At 41.3% G+C, this 19,758-nt stretch overlaps 1 protein-coding gene across 11 annotated transcripts in view; it reads right to left on the reverse strand.

Moving 5' to 3' along the window:
• Positions 1–19,758, reverse strand: part of Znf644 (zinc finger protein 644) — a 78,220-nt gene that overhangs the window by 47,744 nt on the left and 10,718 nt on the right. For 4 of the 11 annotated variants that reach the window (XM_032917036.1, XM_032917045.1, XM_032917038.1 and 1 more), the window contains exon 2: positions 1,198–1,258. The exons of 3 other annotated variants lie outside the window; for them this stretch is intronic. In XM_032917036.1, the coding sequence (XP_032772927.1) occupies positions 1,198–1,241 (44 nt within the window). In that variant the 5' untranslated portion in view covers positions 1,242–1,258. Of the gene's footprint in view, positions 1–1,197; positions 1,259–18,994; positions 19,381–19,758 lie in introns of those variants that run through there. 4 more of the 11 variants (XM_032917039.1, XM_032917043.1, XM_032917037.1 and 1 more) reach the window with 3 other exon arrangements.

The raw sequence follows: 19,758 nt of genomic DNA on the forward strand, positions 1-19,758 counted from the left end.
AGCAACTAAAACTGGGCTGGAGAGATAGCTCAGTGGTTAAGAGCACTGCCTGCTCTTCCAAAGGTTCTGAGTTCAATTCCCAGCAACCACATGGTGCCTCATATCTATAATAGGATCAATGCCCTCTTCTGGTGTTCCTGAAGACAGTGACAGTGTACTTACATAAAAATAATAAATCTTCAAAAAACCAACTAAAACAAACCAGCCTAATGAAATGTAACAAGGCTATTGGATTTAGACTGAAGAGAACTAAGGAACTCTGAGATAAGGAATTTTCTCTATGGACATGACACTCAGCAGCTTCACCATCTACCATTCTGTCTTACTCTATACGCTAAGGCCATGCTTATTGGCTGATCTGTTTTTATCATTTCAAAAACTTCACATTGTTAAAAAGCATCCTTTCACATATCAGATAAAAGAGCAGCAAAATTATGTTTTTGAAAGTCTTTAGACGGCAACCAGAGCATTACATCCGTAGAGGCGTCAGAACTGGAGACATGCTTGGCAGATAGATGAAGAGCTTGCTGGGCATCAGGAAGACCCAGACTCGGATCCCCAGCAGCTGGCACGGTGGCCGACCTGGAACTCCAGTGCTCGGACGGCAGACAGTGGTCCCTTTGGTGAGCTGGCTAGCTAGACGAAGTTCAGAGAGAGCCTTTCCTCCCTAAATAAGATGCAGAGTAACTAAGGAAGAAACCTCATGTCAAACTCTGGCCTCCAAACACATACGTGTATGACTAAACATGTCAGTTTTCAACATTACAGTATCGAAAGAAGTCGTGGCTTAAATTTTTTCTTAAGGAAGTAAAGTAAAATCAACAGAAGGGTACTGTATTCTCTCCACTACAGAAACAAGTCAGTCAGCACATCTTACTACCCAGTCTTACTACCCAGTGGAGGTGACCAGCAGTGGCTAGAGCAGCACCAGCCACGTTGTCTAAGATGCTACAATGCTAGGGCCCTGCAAGTGTCAGGAGACCGTAGTACTGAGCAAAGAACACGGAGACTGCTTTACCACTCTGTGTCTGTTTACTCCTATTAATCAACTGAACCAAAGAGGTCAAAAAATTAAGAGCATATTGCAAAATTTTATTGAAATTCTTTAACTCTGGACTTTTAGACACATTTTAAACATATAAGCTCTTGTTATTATTCCTTTTTGGTATGTAACATTTAATAAAGTGTTCTACTTACCTAAAGTTTGGTTTATTAACATCTCGATGTAAGAATAATCTCATCCAAAATTAAATCAAGCCTGGAACAATATATGTAAAAAACAACCGCTTAGTTTTTTTGCTTCATTTCAGGTAGGAAAAAACTGTATCTATAATACACTATTTTAAATTAAAAACTATGACTTTCTTTTTTCATAAAATGCCTAAAAGTGTTCAATAATTAAAATGACAAATTTAATGCTTAGTAAATTGTTAAATACCTTTTCAAGGGGAGCAATAACCTATCCCAGCAAGAAACTTAAAAGTTTAGGGGCAGGAGAAGTGGCTCAGTAATTCCAGGCACTTGCTACTCTTGCAGAGGATCAAGGTTCAGGTCCCAGCACCCACAGGGCAGCAACAACTGTCTGTAGCTCCAGGACCTCTGATGCCCTCTTCTGACCTCTGTGGGCACTGCACACATAGTACACATACACGTATGCAAAAAGAACAATTGTGCAATAAGTCATCTTTAAAGAAATATAATTTACATTCGTGACTGTTTATATTACCTTCTCTCATTAATGTTAATACCATAGCAGTGGTGACACTGGTCCTCAGACTATGAGCGGTCAGTCCTGACCCTACATGGACGTCAGAGTCTGCGACAGTCAGACCCTTATATACCATGGCATAGTCTTCACGTGCAGTCTACGTACACCCTTCCATGTACTTTCACACAGCTGCTTCGGTGCTTCTGAAAATGAGCACTGTGTGAACGCTCTAGACATGGCGCTGCATTACTGAGAGACTGACGGTAGGAAAGACAAAGTCTGTACATACTTGGTACAAACACAACCCCCCCCAATACTTTTAATCCATGGATTAATTAAATCCATGGGTGCAGAGTCCAGGTATGAGGAGAATTGAGTGTTTATGAATAAAACAGACGTCTAAGGCATTCTGGTGTTCATCTAATAGTGTCCACATCAAAATAAAGGATGCATTAATAAAAGAACAACTGTGACAGCAGCTAACGGCAGCTGAGCATGCGTTTGAATGCACCACTGGAACTGCGTCAACAGTCTTCCTCCACTCAACACTTAACACCTTTGCTCCTAAGAAACTACCAAAAATGGAGACACCAAAAATCTGTCTCTACCAATTCTGAAAACTGAATTTTATCTTACCCAAAATTCTACAATCTCCTCCTACTACCTAAAGGCAGCCTGTTGAGTTTAATACTCTCAGGGTTGGGGGACACCACACGTTTCAGTCCTCAGCCTAGATTACTTCATCAGTCCCATTCACACACTTACTCTGCCCTGCCCAGAACTGAACAGTCACTTTACAGTGGCCACCCCAAACACGGACGTCATTTTCTCAGCTGTCCATGCACACACCATCCAGGCGCTCCCAGTTCCTGGGCAGACCACACTCTCGGCTGTCTGCTTGTTTTCTGTCACGTGTTGATCTAAGATTCTCAGCCATCACCTGCCGGCTACTATCACTCCTGACAATCTTGTCAGATAGGTTACATCAATGGCTTCACTGAGCTGTGGGCCATGTAATTCTAAAACAGTGAGTGTTTGCTTACGCATGTATCCTGACCTACAGAGTGGACAAACGAAGACACTAAACTCTCTCATTTCAGTTTAGGACTTCAACCAGCTGCTACACTTTTTGGGGTTTTGGTTTGGTTTAATACATTTTTTTTGAGACAGGGTCTCTCTAAGTAGCCCTGGCTGTCCTGAAACTCACTCCGTAGACCAGACTGGCCTCAAACTCAGAAATCACCTGCCTCTGCTTCCCAAGTGCTGAGATTAAAGGTGTGCGCCATCATGCCCAATTGACACAGTTTTTGTTTTTGTTTTTTTGTTTTTTGGTTTTTTTTTTTTTTTTTTGAGACTGATTCTTTTTTTAATTCTTTTTTAAAGATTTATTTATTTATTATATTTATATTACACTGTAGCTGTTCAGACACACCAGAAGAGGGCATCTGATCTCATTACGGATGATTATAAGCCACCATGTGGTTGCTGGGATTTGAACTCAGGACCTTTGGAAGAGCAGTCAGTGCTCTTAACCACTGAGCCATCTCTCCAGCCCCTTGACATAGTTTTTCTTTTTTTTTTTTTTCAGAGCTGGGGACCGAACCCAGGGCCTTGCACTTACTAAGCAAGTGCTCTACCACTGAGCTAAATCCCCGACCCCTTGACCAGTTTTTAAACCATAGCAATGCAGACTGAGTAAAAGATTCAAATTTTCGGGGTTGGGGATTTAGCTCAGCGGTAGAGCGCTTGCCTAGCAAGCGTGAGGCCCTGGGTTCAGTCCCCAGCTCTAAAAAAAAAAACCAAAAAAAAAAAAAAAATCAAGTAAAACTGAGGGTTATAAATTTAGTTTCACCCAGATGCCCTTCAACAGAGGAATGGATACAGAAAATGTGGTACATCTATACAATGGAATATTACTCCGCTATCAAAAACAATGACTTTATGAAATTCATAGGCAAATGGATGGAACATCCTGAGTGAGGTAACCCAATTACAGAAAAACACATGGTATGCACTCATTGATAAGTGGCTATTAGCCCAAATGCTTGAATTACCCTAGATGCACAGAACACATGAAATTCAAGAAGGATGATCAAAATGTGAATGCTTCACTCCTTCTTTAAAAGGGGAACAAGAATACCCTTGGGCAGGGAATAGGGAGGCAAAGTTTAGAACAGAAGCAGAAGGAACACCCATTCAGAGCCTGCCCCTCATGTGGCCCATACATATACAGCCACCCAATTAGACAAGATGGATGAAGCAAAGAAGTGCAGGCCGACAGGAACCGGATGTAGATCTCTCCTGAGAGACACACCCAGAATACAGCAAATACATAGGCGAATGCCAGCAGCAAACCACTGATCTGAGAATGGGACCCCCATTGAAGGAATCAGAGAAAGAACTGGAAGAACTTGAAGGGGCTCGAGACCCCATATGAACAACAATGCCAACCAACCAGAGCTTCCAGGGACTAAACCACTACCCAAAGATTATACATGGACTGACCCTGGGCTCCAACCTCATAGGTAGCAATGAATAGCCTAGTAAGAGCACCACTGGAAGGGGAAGCCCTTGGTCCTGCCAAGACCCCACCCCACCCCCCCCTTGAACGTGACTGTTAGGGGGAGGGCGGTAATGGGGGGAGGATGGGGAGGGGAGCACCCATATAGAAGAGGAGGGGGAGGGGTTGGGGGATGTTGGCCTGGAAACCGGGAAGGGGAATAACTTTTGAAATGTAAATAAGAAATACTCAAGTTAAAAAAGGTAAAAAAAAATTAAAAAAAAAAGAAAAAGAAAAAAATTTAGTTCACATTTCAAAGAAATAAGGGAAAGTTCACTTCTATTTCTGAATCTATCACCACTAGGAAATAACTACATTTAATCAACAGCCCAGAGGCATCTTCTCTGCAATCAGTCTACTCATCAGGACCAGGAATTAGTTATTAAAGGTTCTATATCTACAGAAAGTTTGTGAACCAGGAATCCTAAACTAATATTGTGTTTAACAGGAAAGCCTGGAGAAACCAACAAGTCTAGTTTGAGCACGCGTGATGCCAGTGCTTCAGAAACGAGGTTCTAGACGCACAGAGAAAGACCACAGGGGCGGGGGGTTACTGCAGACTGCTCTGCCAGTGTCCTTTCTATGTCTGTAGGGTCTACACTGAGAAACCACAGGGCCCATTTCCCTGTGCAGTCTGGATGAGAACACTCTCCTCCCCAGGGTCAGGCTGCTCTCCTTGTCTGGAACTGCACACTATGACCTGCCACAGACACACACGACGCTACTCCAGGTCCACTATAAATTCCTGCATGATAGGCTAAAGCAAGTCTCCATAAAAGACGCCCCTCATCTCCTCAGCCTCTGCATGTTTCTCCTACAGGAAACGTCTGCAGAGAAGATCAATAAACGGTGTGGAATGTCACACGAAGAAGTTAGCAGACCTGACAAGGCTGGAAGCAGTCCTTGGGCCTGACGACACACGTGAAGGTGTTGCCACCTGCCTTGTGCCGGCATGACCAACAAAAATTATTAAAATGTTAAATTTTGCTATGTACATGGAAAACAAAACCATAATACAAACGAAGTAACTCCTGCTGTTCCTTCACTGCTCTGTTCAAAATCAGGAAAGGAAAACCTTTTCAAATGTATGTGTTCACCCACAATCACACCTGCACACCTCAGAGACATTCATGCTTAAAAATTTATTTTAGCTAACAATAATAATTGTTACTATATATTTGTTATATAACAATATTATTTGTTATATAAAGGTGTGTTAGTCACACCTTTGATCCCAGCATATGGGAGACAGAGGCAGGCAGATCTGAGTTTAAGGCCAGTCTGGTTTATACAGCAAATTCTGGGACTGCCAGAGCTACATAGAAAAACCTTGTTTTAAAAAAACCAAAACCAAATAAACAAAATAAAACAAAACAAAACAAAAAAAACCACACACATTACTGAAAGAGTAAATGTCATGTTTTGACCTGGATTTACACTAATAACTTAAGGTTTAGTGGTAAAACATTTCCCTCTAACAAACTCTGAAATACACAAGGGTTATTGGTCACCATTCTGTGTAATACATATCTCTTATTCTAACAAAATTAAATGCTTTCCCCAACATTATCTATGCCCAGCCTAAGGCAAACCTGACTCTACTCCAAGTTCAACTTCCTGTGGTTCCTCACGCATGTGGGGTCATGTGCTGCTATCTTTTCACTGCCTCCTTCCCCTTAGCATAAGGTCCTCCATGTTCATCCACTGTCTCAGGTGACTGAACCTTTGTTGTGAAGCCTGAACAGTAGTCCACCCTGTACACACACTTCCTTCCTTACCCACCTATCTCATGATGGACAACTGGCTTTCATCCATTTATCGAACTATCACAATTACTACTACAGTTGCTTGGGAACACAGATGTTTCAATTCCTGTGGAAATACAGGCACACATGGGGCTGCTGGACTGCACTGATAAATCTGTTCTTGTTCCTGCTCCCCTCAGAGGCTCTATTAAATCACATTCCCACTGCAGTGCAAGTGTCCTCTTTCCTCTGCACCCTTACCAAAATCAGCATCAGTTACCCTCAACTCTCCCTGTTGTTTTGAAAGGAGCACTTTCAAGGTCAAACTTACCTGGAAAGAGAAGAGGAATATTTCTATGTAAGCAGTAGGGAGGGGACACAGAAAAGGGAAAAGCAACATCGGGCATCATAGCTACTTTACCCGAGCAGGGATTGGGAGAGGACTCGAAACTGTCAAATAGGTCCTCCTAATACTGCACACTATACTCTAATCATGAAAAACAAACTCCAACAGAGACCTTCTAATGTAGCTAAGCAACACATCTCAAAGTGTTAGTTAGCATCATTAAAAATGTGGTGAGGAATCTACAGAAAAATGAGCACTAAATGTTAGGTGCTGCACTGACCAGAAAAGGGATGACAGGGAAGAAAGGTCTTCAGTTAGTAGCATGCGACAATACTGGCTCAGTAATTGTAACAAAAGTGCATAACAGCTGGTGTGAAAAGGAGAAATATGCTCAAAAGACAAATATATTTTAGAAAACAACATCTTTCAGAAAAGCAATCAGATGTTCATTCAGATAATTTAAGAATATAAAAAGCGGGGTTGGGGATTTAGCTCAGGGGTAGAGCGCTTGCCTAGGAAGCGCAAGGGCCTGGGTTCGGTCCCCAGCTCCAAAAAAAGAACCAAAAAAAAAAAAAAAAAGAATATAAAAAGCATCTATCTGACTTTAATACAACGAAACTAAAGCCAGCAGTAGAAGGGAAGCAGAAAATGTATGCATCAGTGCAAAGTTAGCCTTTTGTACTCTCAGTAAATTCCATGAAAGGGATCTCTGAGACAAGCCCTGGATAAGTCTGTAGCCCAGGCTACCTCAAGTCCTAGAATTCACAGGCATTTATTGTTCCAGTGACTCTTAATCAATCACTGCATCAAAGTAGACATCACTGGGGGATTTACAAACCATGCCGAGGAGCAAGAAAGAGAGCTAACACAGAACATGAGAAAAACTAAGACACAGAAAAACAAAAAAGTCCTGCAAAACTAAAAACCAAGAAGACTCTACTAGAAACAGAAACAAAAAAGGATGCTGAAAAAAAGCTGATGTTGGGAGAGCACAAGAAAAGGCTGTGAACAACAACGGCCAACAGATCAGAAGAGTCGGAAGTGAACATAGTCTTAAAAACCTAAGTACTAGCGATAAGAAGCAGCAGTTAACAGAATTTGCTACTTTTCCAGCAGACCTAAGTTCAGCTCCTGGTACCAGCTTGTGTGACTTACAACCTGTAACTCCAGCTCCAGGGGATACAATGCCCTCCTCCTTCTAGACTCTGTAGGCCCCTATACTCAATACATACCTACACACAGACACGAACCTATGCATACTTAAAAAATAAACCATTCATATATATACATATATACATATATATACATATATATGCATATATACATATATATGCATATATACGTATATATGCATATATACATATATACACTTTTCTTGTGACTTAAGTTTTGGTGTATATATATATACCAAATCACAAGAAAAGTAAAATCTGTGAATAATACCTAACTATTAAATTAAAAGGATTAGATGCTATTATGGTTTAAATGCCTCCCAAATGCTTGTGCTTTGAAGACTTGTCCCCTAGCTAGCAATACCATTTTTAGAGGCTGTGGAACCTTCATGATGTAGCGCTTAACTGTCAGATGTAGGTCAGCTGGGGTGAGTCTATGAAAGCTTACAGGTTCCTTTCACAAACTGCACTGCCATGACTTGAGCTGCCAGACTGATTGGCTCTAAGATCCTGGGCCATAAGAAAACTTGCCTCCCCTAAAGTCATTCTTGTCAAGCACTTTAGTTCACAGAGACATGAGTAACAAGATGCAGAAACTAAAAATTTTCAACTAAGGGGCTAGAGAGATGGTTTAGTGATTCAAAGCATTCGGTACTCTTGCGAAGGACCCAGGTTCAATTCCCACCACAAACACAGGGCTCACAACTATGTAGCTCCAATTCCAGGGGACCTGACACCCCATCCAGCCTCCATGACGCACACATATGCACTCAAGCAAAACATTAAGGTTTTTCTAAAACTCCTTTTTAGAAAATTTCCAACTAAAAGAAAGCCCAGGAACAGACGGCCTCTAGAGAATTCTACAAAACACTTAGAACGAGTTAACATGAGGTCAACATAATCTTGAAACCAAATCAAGATAATGGCATAAGAAGAAAACTAACCTAGTATCTTTAAAGAAGGATGCAAGTGACTTGAGCAAAGCATTGTCAAAACAAACCAGCAGCGCAGTAAACAAGTCTGCGCCACCACCGAGTGAGCCATTCCCGACGCTCAACACAGGAGCAGTCCATGCTGTCAACAGCAGAGCAGGCACAGCCTTCTCAGTTGATGCACAAAAGCCCACCCACCTAAACGCATCGCTCTGGTATAAAACTCAGTACGGTATCCACTTCCGGCTAATAAAAACTGGAAGGATTGTGTGTGTGAAAAGCCCACAAGTAACACACACAAGAGCCAAAGACTGAACACGGTTCCTTTAAGATCAGGAACAAATCAAAACTTTCTATTCTTACCATTCCCATCTAACCAGCAAATGTCGCAATTAGGAGAGTAATAAAATGCATACAATTCAATACATTCGATGATATGATACTAAATGAATACTCGAAAGAGTACAAAAGAAAAGTCTGTTGCTACTAATTAAGAAACTGAGCGAGGTAGCAGAACACAAAGTCAACATTAAAGACATTCATTCTGGGCTGGAGAGACGGCTCAGACGGTCACCAATTGCTCTTCCCAAGGTCCTGAGTTTAATCCCAGCAACCACATGGTGGCTCACATCCATCTGTAATGGGATCTGATGCTCTCTTCTGACCCTCAGGCATACATGCAGGCAGAACATTGTATACATAATAAGTAAATATAAAATGTTTAAAAAAAAACACTCATTGCTTATATATACAACAATGATTAATAAAAAAAAATACTGAAAAGGCAATGACATTTTTAATAGCACCAAAAACATTTAGTAATTAACCAAGAAACTGTACTATGAAATGTTGCGGTAAAAAAGAAAAGGAGGTTTCTTTTATCCTTCACTCGCGCCAGCACCATAGGGCCACATGGCATCTGCGGGATATTTCCATCTCAGTCAATAAAGTGTCTCACCCGCTAAGCTCCATCCCATCTCACACTGCTGACGGCTACTCTGAACCCAGCAGCAATCTGTCTACCCATCTAGTTACCAAGGTAGGCCACTGCCATGCCAGTTTCATACAGAGACCGCCTATCTCGAGACTCTCTAACTGTGGACTCAATTAAGTGGCCACATGAAAGCACACACCACACAATAACCTCTGATCCAATTGATGAGATATAATTGCCCATCCAGACAGCACACAATCCTGTACACACCCATCCCTTAAAAAGTCATAACTTGCATCTATGAGCATGGAAGAATCTTTAACAATGAAAAATCATAATGATATTAAAAGCATGAACAAACACATAAAGTTAAACTAGCAAAATACCTAAAGCAATCTACAATCAATGTCAATCCTGTCAAAATCTCGTGACAGTTTTGTAACAGAAAGAGTCGCCTGACCATAGCCCAGGACCTCAAAGAGCCAAGTTGGAGACTTGACTCTTCCTGATTTCAAAACATAGTAAAAATCAGTACTATCAACAGACTAGTATAATGACTTAAAGACAAATCCATGGAACAAGCCAGCCCAGAAAGAAACCCAGAAAAAGGCTAAATGGTTTTTCATAAAGACACCAAGAATCATAATGGGGAAAACACCTCTTTAAAAAGGATTTTGGTAAAGCCCAATATCCACATACAAAACGAAGACAATTCACATCATGTGCAAAAATCAACTCAAAATGGATAAAAATCAAGACACATGATGTAAAAACATGAAACGCCTAGAAGAAAACTGGGGGGAAAGTTTCAGGTTGTTGTTCATAGCTGCAGTTCCTTGATTCAACAATAAAGGCAGACAGGACTCCATCAAACTCAAGAATTTCTCAATGGAAACAATAATGCATGTGTGTGAGGGTCGGGGAGGTTAGGGTGTTAATACCAAACTTCACAGAGGGTTTACAACAACAAATAACAAATGACCTAACTTTTTTAATGGATAAAGAATTTGAAAAGCTAATTCTCTAAAGACAAGTAAAAAAATAAGCCTACAAAAAAGCCATTCGACATCACTTATGACAGAGATTACAGATCAAAGCCATATTGAGACATTACCCCAATCAGTAGGATGGCTAATATAAACAGAAACAGAAGCACTGTTGAGGATACAAAAAGAGTTGGACATGCACATAGTTCACTGTCAACCATATAAAAAGATGTGACCATCTGGTCAACAATAGCAATACCTAAAAATTTTAATAAATTAGCATGCGATTAGCGAGGATATAGGTAAAATAATTCACAGCAGAACTTTATGTTCATGTATTTGCACAGCCACATTCACATACTCAAACACGGAAGCAACTCAACAGTCCATTAATGGATAAATGAATAAAGATTATATATTGTCATATATTATATATGTAATAAAATATCAGTCTTCAAAAAGTTAATTACACATATATAAGAACATGGATGAAACTTGAGGGCATTATTCTAACTCAAATAAAACAATTAGGAGAGTTAATACCATATGATTCTATTCCTGTGAAATATCTAGTCAAAACTAGTAACAGAATAGTAAAAAAGATGGTTATCAAAATTCAAATGGAGAATGGATACAAAAAAGTCAGAACTTACCTGGCACAGAATTTCAGTTTTTCTAGTACTAACGAGTTGAGATCTGCTGCATACAGTGACTACCCCAAGTCAACTGCGCCCTTGAGAACATTAAGGTGGGTCTGTCCTAAGGCTATGCTCCTAAGAGTGCTTGCTCTTGCAAAAAACCCACGTGACTCTCAGCACCAACACAACCCTTGTAAATCTAGTCCCAGAGCATTCGGTATCTCTTCTGGTCTCCTTGGGCACCAAATATGCACGTGGCACACAGATACACACGCAAGCAAAACACTCACACACACAGAATAAATCTTAAAAAATAAACCTTTAAATGTTCCATTACTTAACCAAATAAAACCATAAGGGGAAAGAATCCATATAACACTCTTCCGCTGAAAAGCCTAGGAACCACCCCAAAAGAGCAGCACAACAATCTTCAGGGTGAGCCTACACAGGAAATAAAGGGAGCAGCCAGGCAGTGCCTGAAGGAGACACGGCCCTAACCCACAGAGCACACCCAGGGAATGTGGTGGTCTCTGAGAGGAGACTGAGCTACAAGTCCAGAACCACACAACCAGCACTTAAGGGCAGAGTATGGAAGAACTAACTAGAGAAAGAACACCTGTGTCAGCCGTGAGCTAGTGATGCAACCTACATAGAAACCAGTCATACCTGGAAGCCATTCCAAAAGGAGACAGGAAAGCCTGCCCTTGACTCGAAAAGAATGGAAAGCCTGCCTGGTCCCTTCAGACAGCATAGAGATACCATGATTTAGTTAACACTCAGTGTAAAAGGGGATCTTGGGCTCAGTAGAAAAAGAAGGTAATATTAAATGACAGGCTGTTTAAAAACACAGTAAGAGGGGACTGATAGAGAAGGAAAGATTCTCACAACTGCTGTCAGGGTTACATCATCAGGAGACTAAGCAGTAGAGGCGACTATGCCTAAGTTAAGTGTTAGTACCAAACCATTTCACAGAAGGCTCTGGACACCATCTCTTTTGGACTTTCAGGGTTGTGTAGCCAACACGCCATGGACATAAAACACACCACAAATAAGTGCTTTATTGCCCGTTGGTACACTTTCAATAACGAAACAACTATTACAAAATAGGCAGATTTTAAGATTTTTACTTCATTCGTGAATGACTTATTTGAAAAGACACATGGTATCTTTGTTACGAGGCACAGTAAGATATCCTACTACACAACTGTTAAGACCAATCATACTAACTGTCAGTGAAGTGGATGTCTGAATCTCAAAGTTATGCTGTGTGAGAAATTCCATGCAAAAGAATTCTTATTTCATCTAACAACAACATTTAATAAAACCTTGAATATGCAAACTATCCCATAAATGACAAAATGCAATCAGCCGATTTCCGATCACAGAGGAAGTACAATAACAAAGGATGACCTTTGATGGACATGGGAATTCTGAAAGTAAAGAACATGGTCACTAGCATGACACAGTGGTAATTTCATGGGTGTCTACACAGCTACCAAATCTGTTTAAGTTGTAACTTTAAATGTATGATTTGACAGTTACTTCAACATGCCAAATTTAAGAAAAATCCAATTTCAAATAGGAAAGTTAAAATGGTAATTACCTCAAAAAGAATAATGCAATTGACAACCAGAAGGGTGAAGTACAAGTGAGTTATCACTCATAATCTATAATTTGCCAACATCTGGACAACTGGAGAGATTAGAATATATGAACGAATCTTCCAAAATCTCCTAACATCCTTTATTAAACAGACATAGTAAATCACCTGTACATAAAATTTCTGTTAAATTATAATAAAAATCAACCTACTTTAATAGGCTGAATAACAGAATTCGGGAGAGGAAGAGATGGCTTATCGATTAAGATTAGACTGGCTATCCCAGAGTCCTGTAGTTGGAACTGACCTGAACGTCCCCTTTCGGGGACCAGTTTTCATGGTACTAGAAGGCACCACTCAAGCTCCCAAAGGAAGGAGCTAACCAAAATCACACACAGCTAAGACACCTCCACACCATCCCAACACAGCAGGGCAGTCACACTAGGGAAGCAGCAGAGGCATGAGACCGTGGCAGTAACCGACAACTGTCTAACACAATTTAAGACCATTCAACAAGGGAAAATGCCTGCAAACTCTTCGGTACTCGTGAGCTCAGTTATGGAGGAGACCCTCCAGTCACTATTAAACCAGCACGATCACTAATGGCTTTTTAAACATTTGTCCTTAACCCAAGGATAAGTGTAGTCCTAATTTATCCTCCTCCAGGACACTTGCTTCTGTTTGCACCAGGCAGAAACAGCTTTGGAAAACCACAACCAATCGAAAGGTAGAGCTGGAGTCTAGCCCCAGGGGACATCTACAAACTCCCTGCATCTAAGGCTCGGGAACATTTCCAAGGAGGGGAGGAAAGATTTTAAGGGCCAGAGGATCAGGGAGTTTACCGTGAGATGTGTCTCCTAGTAATGTCGGAAGCTGCACCCATAAGTCTCACCAACATGACTGCCAGAATGTGAGCTGATACCAATGGACACACCACAGCAGATGGAGAAAAACCCACAGGGCCTCAACTCTATAAAAAGAACTTTAGGCACCAGAGGAAAGGTAGGAGTGAGAGAGGGTCTTCCCTAGAGAAGAGCACACCAACTGGTTGTCCAGTCCCAATGTTCAACTCCGAAGACACACATAAAATATTGTATGGACTGGATGGAAAACACTTAGGAATATTTATGTCTAACATGTATGCAATAATAATTAGTAGAAAAAGGAAGTCATGAATTAGAGGGCAGGGAAGGGTATACAGGAAGGCTTGATGGAGGAAAAGGAGAAATCTAAATATGATCTCAAAAGTAAGATTTTAAAAAACACCATCTACTCTTCCAAAGGACCTGGGTTCTGTTCCCATCACCTACCTAAAGAGAGTGTCACACTCACCTGTAACTCCAGTCTCAGTGATCCCACACCCTCTTCTGGCCGCTACAGGTACTGTACACACATGGTACATAGTTAACAGGCCAGCCAATCACCCATCACTGTACATATACATAGAACACAATCAAAACTGTACTGTTTCCACATAATCACCCATCAAGACACCATGAATGAAACCCACCGAGAGGCAGTTTTTTCTCCAACCATAACAGTTCTTGAGCTGACCCTGTACGGAATGGTACCAGACAGAGTCCTGTCCTGAGGTGCAACAGAAGGTCACGGGCACACAGATTTCTGCTTTTACAGAAATCCTGCTGCCACCATTCAAACATTCTACTCACTCAAGTCTGACAAGCTATCTCACTGCCTCACCCACTGCAGAGCAGTTATATTGCCGAGGAACCCCTTGGATCACGGAAGAGAAGCTAATTAGGAGCCACAGAGCCAGTCGCCTTCCTGACACGCTGCTGAATGCAGACTCACAAGTCTTCGACCAAGCCCAGAAACACTGCTGGCTAGATCATCTACTCATTCTAATAGCACAGAATTCAATTTCTCTCAAAGTACTTGATCAATGTCTCATCTAAGCTTATTCACATCAGCATGGCCTATGTACAAAGGTGGCACACAAATTGTGAGACTTTCCTATTTAAAACAAGCAGAAACCAGGCAGTAGTGGCACATGCCTTTAATCCCAGCACCCAGGAGGCAGAGGCAAGCAGACCTCTGTGAGTTTGAGGCCAGCATGGTCTACAGAATGAGTTTCAAGATAGCCAAGGCTATACAGATAAACTATGTCTCAAAAAAATAAATAAATAAATAAAATTAAAAAAAAGTAAAATAGCATAAGCTGCCAAAACTGACTCAAGATTTGAGGACGCTGAACAGACCTCCCAGAGAAGTTCAGCTGACTTCTCTGAGTCCACACCTATGCCAGGTTTCTGAAGAATTAGAAACATTCTCCAAAGTTTCAAAAAATTAGAATATTCCCTAACTCCGCTAGGACAGTATGAGTCACACACCAAAAGCAGACAACCATTTAAAAAAAATCAAACACCCCTTACAAACGTAAGCCACCAGATCTCACTCCACAAACCCCCTAATTCAAAGAGCTAGGATCTAAAGGTCCTAAACCAAACCCTTTGGGGCACCTAACAGTCTACGGGTATTTTCCACTTAAATACCCCAAACAAAAAATCTCTGAAATCCTCAACAGTTCTGGTTCCAGGGGCTAGAAGAACTCAACCAGAGTTGTGCTTTTCCAAAGACACACACACCACGTAGAACTGTTTATCTTCCTGCTGCAGTCTGAACTGGCTACTCTTCAAACACATGCTCCTTGGTTCTCCCTCTCCCACCACTGCAGGGACTGTATGCACCCATGTCTAGAATGGAACTGTTCCTCTTCGTCGTTTACCTCGTCCTCTTTATTTGGCGTGTGCCTTCCGGTAACCTCCTGAGGCATACTGCACCTAACCATTCCAACCAGGCTTGGGCTTTGTACCTGCTCCCACACTGGACAAGGTAACAGGGTGCAAGAGGAGTAGCTTTCCTGAAAGCACTGTCCCATTACCGACTGTTTTCCAAGGCTGATCTGTAATCCTTTTTATGATTAAGGAAAAGCACTTCCCCTTATTTCTGGTTGTCTAAAACGTCAACATGGACACGTTTCCAAACACTATGCTAAACACTCTGTATGACATCTGTGTTTTCCTGGGGAATGAACCCAAAGCCTTTCACATGCTAGGCAAGTGCTCCATCACTGAGCTGCAGCCCACCCGACCTAACCCCTCACTCCCACGTTTTCTTTCTTTTTTTTTTTCTCTTGAGACATTTTGCTACACCACCCAGGTTGAACCTTAACTAGTTGTATATCCCACCCAGATCTCAAGTTTGCAATCCTATTTCAGGTACATACGGACCACCGCTAGGCTCCAGTGAATCCTGCTGCTGTGTAAAGCTCAGCTCTTGATCAATCACTTATTTCCTCTATCCATTTTCTCCTGTCTATAGCCGTCTTTCCCATGCTGGACCTCCAAATGTGCTCTAATCTTACCCCTTATGCCTTTGTGGAAGGCTTAACTTTACTATCCAACCTTCTGTAAGATTCTGAACTCCCAACTCTATTGTATGTGCAGTGTTCTCAACTTCCTCTCCCATTACTTCATAGTCTACATTTCTGTGACTTATTAATTTCTGAACATTTTACTGTTTTCTTGCAGTGTTTCTACTTCCTTCTCTACCATTTTTGGCCTATTCTCAAATATTTGGTGATCCTCAGCTCTAAGAGTTAAGTGCTTTTTAAAAAGTTGCTCTGAAGCTGTGTATGGGTAAGTGCCACCACAGTGCGGCCAATTGGAACTGGATCTATCAACTGAGATTTGTTTTTCCTTTAGCACATCAGTGTGCTGTAAAAGGATGAATTTCCCAGTCTTACATCTGGGACAGGATCCCAACAGCCACAACCTAGAGGAGAAAACAGGTAGGCTGGGGTTGATTCTTCGTGCAACGTGCAGCTATTTGGTCCACCCTCTGAGCTCAGGTATGATATTACCCTGAGCTATGCCTAGCCTTTCTCATCTGCCCAGATCTTCCAGTTCAGAGTAAGAGAAATCTGAAGGTAAGATCCATGAGTGTTGCCTGTTTTACAGACTTAACAGTCCCTGCACCCACCCGACTCACAGCTGACCGAGGCCCTTCCACTGGGCATTAGGTTTCTCTACAAAAGCACTTACTGCTTGTTGCCAGGGAGTACTTTAGTGGTCACTCTCTTGATCCCGTGTTATAATTCTAGTGGGATGCTGATATACTGCTCTTTAACCTACCCCGTTCGAATAAAGGATAGTATTATGTTTTCAGGTTTGAGCAAGGCAGTCGTTACTCTGGTAACTATCACTTAACATTGAGTTCTACTACTCTACAGTAAAATAGCATGGTCTATAGAATTTCTCTTGTATAAAATTAAAACCCTCATTGAAGCCAATATACAACCTTTTTTAAAAGATTTCTATGCAGGAGCAACAAGTGCTCATAACCCACAAGTCATCTTTCCAGCCCTCAATATAAAACCTTCTAAAATATTTTTAAATAAAACAGAAAGAATGACGGGAATTTGAGAAAATATGTACTCTCTTGGAAACATTATGAATATTTTATTAAGTAAAACATTTATATTCAAATCAGTTCAGTCTTTGGTTGTGAGTTATTTGATTTATAAAATTTCTAAAGGTGAAGTAAAACCCAACCCCGGGGCCAACAACTTGAGAAATATTATTGTTTATGTCTCAAAGCGACTTTTTTAATCACAAATTTTAAGCCTAATACTGTGTTTAGTACACTGAATAATGAAACAATTAAACTCCTCTTTCACTCAATTGGTTTAGCACAGAAGTATCATGTTTGCTGTAGTGTTTTAGTACTGTTTTCACCCTTTTTCATTTTCATCATTAGACAGCAAATCCAGGCAGAGTGGCACAAGCCTTTAATTCCAGCTCAGGAGGCAGGTGGATCTCAGAGTTTGCAGCCAGACCAGCCTAGTTACAGAGTCAGATCCTGCCTTAGACAAAGAAGAGGAGGGGAGGGAGGGGAGGGGGGGACAGGAAATGAAAGAAAAAACAAAAACCTGGCAAATTTTTAATGGCTAAGGTACAGAAATCAATTCTAGTTAAGTCTCAGATAATTACATTTGAAAAGAAAACTGGTGAAACAGGCTTAGAAAACAAGCTCATCAGGAGACAGCCAGAAAGCAATTCCCCCAGCAAAGGTTGTCTACCTAGAGTGCTACTTTAATCACCAAGAACAGCACTGCCACCCTAAGGACTTCTGAAATTGCCTCTAGGCCTCCACCTCTCCTCTGCTAAGTGTTTCTGCAGATGGGGAGTGTCCGATGGTCACTTAATGCCCTGGCACCATCTGCTATTTCATTACTACTCAACCTACAGGCACCACAGCCACAGCAAGCAAGCCAGTGGTCCCATTCCACACTTAAGGGGCCACCTCGGCAGGAGGGAAGGGGTGGGACCTGAGGGCTTTCTGCTGCCTCTTCCTGCCCATCCCATCCACATGAACTCCCAGGTTGAAAAATATACCTGAGACCTCCAGGTCCCACTTGGCAACAAGGAAAACGTCTTTTCTTTAGCTGATTTGAAAGACAACAGGTAACTCAGACACAGTCAAGTTTAACTATTTTCCCATGTGGCTAAAAGCTACTATCATGTTTCTGTAATCTAGTACTATTATGGTTAAGATGTAAATTTACTTCAAAACTAACACATTACTAACTTAAAACTGTAATACATTTACTCCAAAATTTTTGAACTCTTTAATTTTTTTAAAACAGCAGAATATTTAAATGTTATTATTGCTGTAACTTTCATGTTTTTCCTAATTCTATTCCGAGAATGATTTTCTACACATACACTTCTAGACATAATAAAGCATAATATATATTCTTAAGGAGCTTTTTAGAAATTCTAGTAAAGATAAAATTATCTGAATTATAAAAGCATGTACCATTCACGGAACTAAATGTGTGAGTATTTCCTGCTAACGCTGAGCACAGGCATGGTTCAGAGGCGAAGCTCTGAGCCCCAAGCGTGAGGCCCGACTTCTTGCCACCTCTAGTGCAGGGGAAAGCATCTCTAAGTGCTCTAAAGTTTTCAAGCTAGGTACCTGTTTAATCAGAAGCTGACAGGCCAGAATTAACTTTAATTCCTGCCCGTTTTTCTATCAGCTCTTATATTATCTCTTACACTATGACTAAATTTAATTAAAATTTAGCATCATATTTCATTGAACTCAAATATTTCGTTCAAAATTCAACATTACAGTGCAACTTTCTTGGGTTTTAATGTGGGTTTCGTTTTGGAGAAAGGTCTCTGTAGCCCTGACTGTCCTGGAGCTCACTATGTAGACCAGGCCAGTCTCAACTGTTCTTACACCAAACTTAAAAAAACTCAAGTCACAGAGTCTTTTATGGAAGATATATGTATCTTAAAATTTAACTCAGGGCTAGAAAGATGGCTCAGTGTTTAAAAACACTCACCGCTCTTCCAAAGATCCCAAGTTCAATTCCCAGCACCCGCATGGCAGCTCACAACTGCCTGATGCGGTCTTCTGGTGTGTAGAGGTACATGCAGAAAAGTACCCATATCTATATAAATACAGAAATAAATTTTAAAACTCTGTAACTCAAATGTAAACGTCATCACCAACTAACTAAATGACTGACTAGCAGAAAACAGCAACATTAGTGCACTTTGTGACTAGTACCTAGGCATGTTTATGTTCCTGTGAGTGCATGTGTATTTTTTCACAGGTAGGTGTGTGTGCCTGCCTGCCTGCCTACCTGCCTGCCCAGGCTGGAGATGTCCTCAAGTTTATCAACTCATCTAGACTTAACACTGGCCTGTGAGGGAGCTCCACAGACCCACCTGTCTCCTCATGCCCTACACACACACACACACCTATCTCCTCAACCTCCTACACATACACACACACACACACACACACACACACACCCCTCTTGTCCCACACACACAATCTCTCCCTCTCTCCACCCACCCCCTCCACACACAGAGGAACTGAAGACTACAAATGCACAAATCTACACTCACTTTTTATCAAATTCAAGTCCTCACACCTGCGTTACTCATTCAGCCATTTCTCCAGCACCAAGTGGCTTAATTTTTTAGTTCTGTACTACGTGATTAGGAGTTGTTTGAGTCACCTTCTGCTGGATGTGGTGGCACACAGCTTTAATCGCAGCCTTTGGGAAGCAGAGGAAAGACGTATCTGAGTGTCGAGTTG

This window comes from Rattus rattus, chromosome 11, assembly GCF_011064425.1.
Source record: "Rattus rattus isolate New Zealand chromosome 11, Rrattus_CSIRO_v1, whole genome shotgun sequence".
Classification (NCBI taxonomy): Eukaryota; Metazoa; Chordata; class Mammalia; order Rodentia; family Muridae; genus Rattus; species Rattus rattus.